Source organism: Sebastes fasciatus, chromosome 9 (genome assembly GCF_043250625.1).
Source record: "Sebastes fasciatus isolate fSebFas1 chromosome 9, fSebFas1.pri, whole genome shotgun sequence".
Taxonomy (NCBI): Eukaryota; Metazoa; Chordata; class Actinopteri; order Perciformes; family Sebastidae; genus Sebastes; species Sebastes fasciatus.
The window spans coordinates 8,964,290-8,971,591 of NC_133803.1; the positions used below are offsets into that span (position 1 = coordinate 8,964,290).

At 41.5% G+C, this 7,302-nt stretch overlaps 1 protein-coding gene across 2 annotated transcripts in view; it reads left to right on the plus strand.

Moving 5' to 3' along the window:
• LOC141773786 (zinc finger matrin-type protein 4) overlaps nucleotides 1-3,680 on the plus strand; it is a 60,868-nt gene extending 57,188 nt beyond the window's left edge. For both annotated transcript variants that reach the window (XM_074645837.1, XM_074645838.1), the window contains one exon: nucleotides 1,081-3,680. In XM_074645837.1, the coding sequence (XP_074501938.1) occupies nucleotides 1,081-1,102 (22 nt within the window). In that variant the 3' untranslated portion in view covers nucleotides 1,103-3,680. The remainder of the gene's footprint in view (nucleotides 1-1,080) is intronic.
• The last annotated feature ends 3,622 nt before the right edge of the window (nucleotides 3,681-7,302 follow it).

The window sequence follows — 7,302 nt, forward strand, 5'->3', positions numbered from 1 at the left end:
GACTTTTCATCTCAGGATCAGACTGATGGCCACAAATGGAGACAAACATCTTATTCTCACTTTATGTGTGTCTGATTTTGTTTGTATATCTCTGAACAAACGCAACACCAGACAGCGCTAAGCTCATACTGAGGAGAAAACATTTCAAAACTGCATCCCGAAACAAAGTTAAAAAAGCTTCTCAATCTAACAAGAGGAACAATTATACAAAAAGCTGCCAAGATGAAAAAGGTATTGTTTTACATGCGCATTATTGTGAGGTTAGGATTTATGTTGTAACAATCAGGCAATAGAATAAATGAGTCCATGCTTGATATTGTTGTTTCAGTTCTACTTTGCAGATGAGCTTTACTGCCTTTAAATCCCCCTGTCCTATGGGGAAGGGGGGGGTCCAAATAGATTTCACTAAAAAAATGCTTACTCAATTAGGTGGGTGTTGCTTGGCATGAGCTTCAATCCAACTTATCTCTCTGCTTTAATTAAATGTGCCGTGTTTGCCTCTAGAGTTGCTTTGTTTCACGGTGATAAAGCTACAGAATGCAGCCACAGCGCCTGTCATCATGAAAAACAATCAGCAGCCGAAGATAAAGGCCAAATCCACAGTAATTATTGCACCTTAAACACAAGGGTTTATGCTCATATCTTTCTCCTTTGTTTTAATTTGGGGAACAGCCAGATAGAAGGCGTAATAGACGGCTGTAATTATGAGAAGATTGTGAAACAGGATTATTGGTTAATGCTTCACATACATTGCAGCGGAGCCGTCATTCCCGGCGAGAGGAAATCCTTTTTCGGGTGCAGCAGAGGAAATAAAGCGAAAGCTGGGTTGCAGTGCGACATAGACTGCACATTTATCTTGATGCATTAGCAATGAGGAAGTTGTTTATTCTGTTATATTGAGAATGGCATGAGACATGAGATTTACAGGTAAATTAGATTACTTCCCAAGGACGGAGCATGGCAGAAACACAATATCTTTCCCCCAGAGGGCTGTGTGGTTAAAGAGCCCTGTCTTGTTGGATCTGTTTGTGTCAGAGGCAAAACAAGACTAACAAATGATTTCCTGTGTTTTGTTTTCAGCCTGAAGCAACATCAGCAGTAAGCCACGGAGACAGGGCCACTCTGGAGAGAAGAAGCGACGAGGACAGAGATTATTGGAATAAACAACTTCAGAAAAAAGGACTTGTGTCAGAAACCGAAGAGTATGAGAAAGTAGTGCAGAGTAACTTCAGTGTGCGTGCGTCTATGTGTGTGTGTGTGTGTGAGAGCGTGTGTGTGTGTGAGTGCGTGCGTGTGTATGGGCGTCGTCATGGCATCCATGCACGCATCTGCAGTACGCATGTGTGGGTCATTGTGAGTGTGTTTATTTCTATCTTTGATCTAAAAATATATCTCTGAGATTTATTCAGCACCTAAGTGTTAAGTGATATGAGTTCTCGACACCAACAGCCGTCAGAAGAAGCGGCTGCATATTGCCATATAACTCCTGTGTGAACCACAATCCTAAAATTGAACTGATGTCAGTGCGTTGCCCAGAGTGGTAATAATCATTACAATGATAGTCATAGAGCAGCAGTAATAATAACTCTGTAACTAGCCGTCCCCCAAGTGCTCCGACAGTGATCCAGATCTCCTGTTTCTACATACATTTCATACAAAGCGATGGTGGCACATGCATGGATCACTTTCAGACCACTTGAGTCTTACTCAGGCCCAGACCTTTAAATCCAAGGGACAAGAAACCATCCCAACGACCTCAGCCATTACAGATTGCATGAATTTCCATAACTTTAGAAGGTATTTTTGGTTTGAATCTTGTGTTGTCTAGTGGATTGGTGTCCCTTTATTTCAACTGATGGATGTGTCATTTTGATAAAACCCATATTTTTATGTATTCCATATAATCAAAACGTTGAGATGTGGCATTGTTACAGTACAGAAGGCAGTGGAGAAAAAGCAGCACAAAGACTTTTTAAACTGCTCTGAGGTGAGGGTCAACTTTGTGAATCATCTACTGTTGAAAACATTCCCACAGCACTGAATACTGATGTCAGATGCAGTCCGGAGGTGACAGAAATTATCTTCTCTGTTGAGATGGAGGATATGTAGATAATATTTTTTTAATTTATGGACAGAGAAAAAAAACTTCACTCCCAATCCATGTAGCAGCCGATGTACAATACAACCGGGATGTAATTCAACGCATGCAAAATGTAAAATGTTGCATTCACTTGCCTTTTTGAAACCTATTGCTTGCGCGTTTTGGCAGTAGCGCTGCTTTCTAGTGATAGCATCGTAATGCATTACTGCACATGCTTGCACCTGAGCAAAGAGGTCACCTTTTAATGCTGAACTGGCTTCTTTTCTAAATCTAATTTACTCATCAAAAAATGAAAACCTTTTGATACCTAGAAAATTAGTCACCGCTGTATAACACCCTTCATCTGTGCGTCTTTAGAACGTCTGTAAAGTGAGATTCAACGATGGTTTGTAGCATCATAAGGCAACACGCTCCACTTTCCTGCGCTGGCACTGAGCAGCATTTCTCTCTAAGCTGAGGAAAGGACTGAAGAACACAGCAGTCAATGCTAAGCTATCAGCTGTTTTTTTTCCCTCTGTAAACACATTAAAATGTTGTTTTTTTTGTGCTTTGTTCATTTCACGGTGACGAGCGGTAACAACGAGTGACCTGATTAAAAAATTCTTTTTCCCTCTGCAGACATATGGATGAGTAATGGTTTTATGCAATCACAGTGTAATATTAACAACCATACAATGAGGGTTTGAAGTTACAAGCAGTTTGTGTAAATAAGCAGTAGCTGCAGGTGAAGTTTGTGTTTTAAGAAGTACAAGAGTTTTTGTATTCACAGTGTTTATCTGCACTGAGCTACAGGGCGATAAGGGAAATGTGTTTCTTATGGATATTATTGAAAAATACAAATATGCTGGCACTGAAATGAGAATAAAATGTCTTTTGGTGGGTCGTGTTTTTGAATGGAAAACTTTCAGTGAAAATAAGCTCATCCCGAGTCGAGGAGTCGGTGATGATGGACCAAAATCCAGCGTATGGAAGATAGTGAGTGATCATGGAGGGATTTTGATAACCGCCGTTTTCATGAAGACAACCGCAATCACCACAAAGACCGCCCCCCTCAGAGAAACATCTATATGTGACTGTTTGCCAGTGGATTCATAAAAAACAGCCAAAAATGATGATGCAGGACTACAAACTGTTGGATTTTAACATTAGGTCTAAATCTACCAACCCCTCTGTTGTTGGTAATGCCATAAGAAAAACACAGAACAAGAAGTCATTTGGCGTTTTCGATGTGCACCATGACTGTTTTGATGACTATTTACACTGACTCCTTTCTCTCCAGCACTGGTGTGTTCACAATGGCAGCGGCGTCTGTGTGTGCCGATAACACGGTCTGTGCAGGAGATGACTGTGCCATGAGTCACATAGTTTACCAGATGTTACATAATATATGACAGAGATGTATCTATGAGTAGGATTTTTGTGATATGATGCTTCCGGGTGTGTCTGTGTATGTGAAGCTGTCAACTGCACTGTCAGTGGGAGGCTCGCTGTGAGCTGTGTACCATGAGCACATTTGTAAACACACCTGATGATGAATACAATGAAGATGACAACTATATCTATTTTCTCTTGCAAAATCCAGACCTGTGTTTTTTTTTCTTTTTCTGTGTGTGTTTGCATCACCATGTAGGGGGTGTGAAATGTTGCTTTTACTGGCAGCGATCATCTGTTACCACACATGCACAACCTCGAGCTCTGCAGTATCAACTACACAATAATATTTAGATTATTAATGTTGTTAATTAATCTCCTTTTACTTTTAGTGTCTCTATCACTACGTCTCGTCATTCTCGTTCCAAAACCTTCTTCTTTTTCTGTATAACTATCACGCAGCACCTCAGGCAAAAGGTACATCAATAAGAGATATGAGATGTGGAATATGAGATACAGAAATCCAATGATTTCAATGAATATTTGTAGAAGAGTAATAACATGGGCCAACAGTGTGGACAACCCCAGGCTGAAAAATCTGACTGGCTGGTGGCAAAGAACTCAAAGATATGTTATGAATCAGAGATGGCAGCATTGAACGCAATCTCCTCCGACTGAATTTTAAAATATCCTGCTAATTGGTGAATAAATCCCACTTAATATTAAAAACAGTCAGAAAGCAGGATCGCTATGGAGAAAAAAAAGTATGAAAGATACAACAGAATTAAACAAGATTGATGACGAACCGCGAGGAGCAGAACCCAGTGCTAACAGGAAAGATGGTAGAAGGCAGAAATGCAACGAAAACGCAAAGGTGACCATGAAGAGGATCCTACAGGAGAGTCTAAGACTACCGAAAAGAGAACAACCGCCAGCTGGACGATATTAAAGACGAGCTCAACGAGACAAACCAGAGAATCAGGGGAAGCAGAAGACTGCAAACAGTGGTTTCCAGTGGTGAGGAATAGGCTAAAGGTTCAAACTCAGCATGAGGTCGTCGATCAAGAAGGAAGATCAAGCAGAGAGAATATCAGAATAGGTGAAAACAATACGAGCCTCGCTGACGGCTGGTAGTAAGACAAGATGCATCAGGATCAGTCTGAATCAGCTCAGCAGGAGACAGAGATTGATCGATCACGTCATACATTTGCTTCGCAGTAATTAATCAGAGCGGCACAAACTTAGGAAAAATGAAAACCTTCTAAAGTCTTGCAAGTCAGGAGAGGTAAAGAGAACAAATTTCCTGGTGGAAACCCTTAATTAAAGGGGGACATTTTAACTGTCAATGCTTTCTGGTGGACAAACTGTGTTATGGTGACACTGTTTCCAAATTACCTCAAACAGTTTTGGAATTTAAATAACAATTTCTTACATGCCGGTACCAATATATCTGTAACAAGTTAAAATCGGCTGATAATATTGACCATGCCGATGCGTCATTCATGCTCTAACGTATAACGATCTGATGTTTCTTTATGGGACCGGCTGCAGACACTCCCAACCACCTTCATAAACCTACAGTGTTGATTCAAAACTCATATAGACTCATCAGGAGCTTGTTCTTGTTCCTGTTATAACACTAGATTGTCTTATACACATAACATACTTTCACCATGGTGACAACTCATCATTAACTCATACAGAAAAGTAGAAAAGCACATGAAACGTGACAAGCATTAGAGGTGTGATCTGAACTGCGTGTGTGTGTGTCTGTCACTTGTGGTGGAAGATCTAAAAAAAAAAAGGCAGAAATCAAGCCATTTGTTCTGATCAAGCAATTAGCTGCAAAGCTTAGTTTCCTCAACAAAGTTTCCATAGTAACAATATCCTTTTCTGCTGGATGAGGAAAGAGAAGCGGAAAGTTTGAGGTACGCTAAGAGCACCATCGCAGAAAAAAACAAACACACATGCCTTCTTTAAGATCTAGTTGAAATAAATGAGTATAATAACCGACCGACTTTCATTATGAGTGCAGTTACACTGAGCTGCAAAATGTCTCCATAATGGAGCAAAATGTTCATCATCTTTCTTGTAATTTCCTTGAATGGAAACTAAACTTGTTGTTTACAAAGAGCAGAACAGTAAAATGCATGAAAAAAACAAGTGCAAGCGAGAGAGAGAGAGAAGAGAGAGAAGAGACGGCAGCAGGAGGGAGAGGAAATCAGTGCGAATGGGAGCTGCTGTGCGCTCTTAATGGCCCACTGTAGTCAACAGGAGATGAAGTAAATAAAACATTAAAGCTGGTATTATGTCTTTTCCACTGCGCCATCCAACCGCTGTGTATCATAAGTCAGTGTGTGTGAGAATACTAGGCCACCACTCCACTTAGCTCACAGTAGGGCATGTTATCTCTGCTCATCCATATTCATGACCGTATCACTGTAACCCTGGGATGCGTTTTCTGCAAAGGTAACCTCTCTGCTGCACGGTAGGTGCAGCTCACAGCTCGGCTTCTTGAACTCCTTCATTTGATTCGACGTTAGCGTGGATCAGCCTCACTTTGGGGTTTGGTGCTGAATTAGCGGTGTTAATTGATTGTGTTCCACACCACATGAAGGAGTATCAGTGAGTCACATTAATGGTAGCCAGAGAACCAATAGATTGGATGTTACAGTTTCCTCTCTGTGACCCCCGCACAACTGCATCATTATGAGAAGCATTTGTTGAAAATGTCAAGATGGAGATATGGCTTAAGTTGACATTTTAAAAGGACAAAAAGGGACACAGGGGTCGCACAAAGCCAAATATCTTCAGGAAAGACAGCAGAGTGACGATTTCATTACTGCACGGCACTGTCTCTTTTATGAGTGTGAGGCAAATGGTAAACACCGAGTCACCCCTCCTGACAACTGCTAAATAAACAAACAAGAATTGCTTTCCGGGGAGAACGACGCTGGCTGCTAACATTTCTGAACTTCTCTTTGATTTAATTGTACTTTCGTTTAATAGAGTAATAACAATCCCCGCCTGATGGAAAAGGTTACCCTGATGATGTCGGTGTAGAGAGACTAATATTAATTCATAAAAAATCTCTTTCAATAATCACGAAGACCAGACAACGAGCACAGGACAACCTTTCTTTTGGTCTCTGAATACACATAAGAGTCATTTAGCCATGCACATTTGAATAAACCCTTCCATAAATCAAAGACAACAAGGCTTATAGTTTAGGCGTCTCCCACGTCAAACCGTCACATGTTGTGTCTGCACGCCCCTAACTGGCTGTAGCCGTTGTCAGCGGTGATGTGACCCTAAACAGCCCAGTAGCAACAGATTTCCACTCCGCCGCTCTGCTCCACGCAGCAGGCTGCTCATTGTCAGAGCCCGTCAGAGCTTCCCCGTCAAAAATCATTGTCGCCATCACAATGTTCAGCCCCACAGCCCCGGCTGGCATTTTAGACAGTGGATCACAGGCTGGCGGGTGACACAAGCAGCCAGACACATAAGCGGCACGCAGCACCGAATGCATCTAGCATCGACACCAAGGTACTTTGGTGTTGTGCTAATTCTTGAGGACTGAGATGGGATGTTAGAGCAGCAATCTAACATCTCTGCAGAGGTACCTGACCTGTCCGGCTTGATTTATTCATGCAGGGCTACAGGCTGACCTTAGACCTGCTGGCACACATTAACTGTTCTTTTAAAAGGTCAAGGCAGCTGAACCAGGTGAGAATAAAATGTACAGTTCTGGATCACTGTTGTCACAGATTAGACCATATTAAACTGAATATTTGGTACTATTAATGGGTTGAGCTTGAGCAAATTGTCTG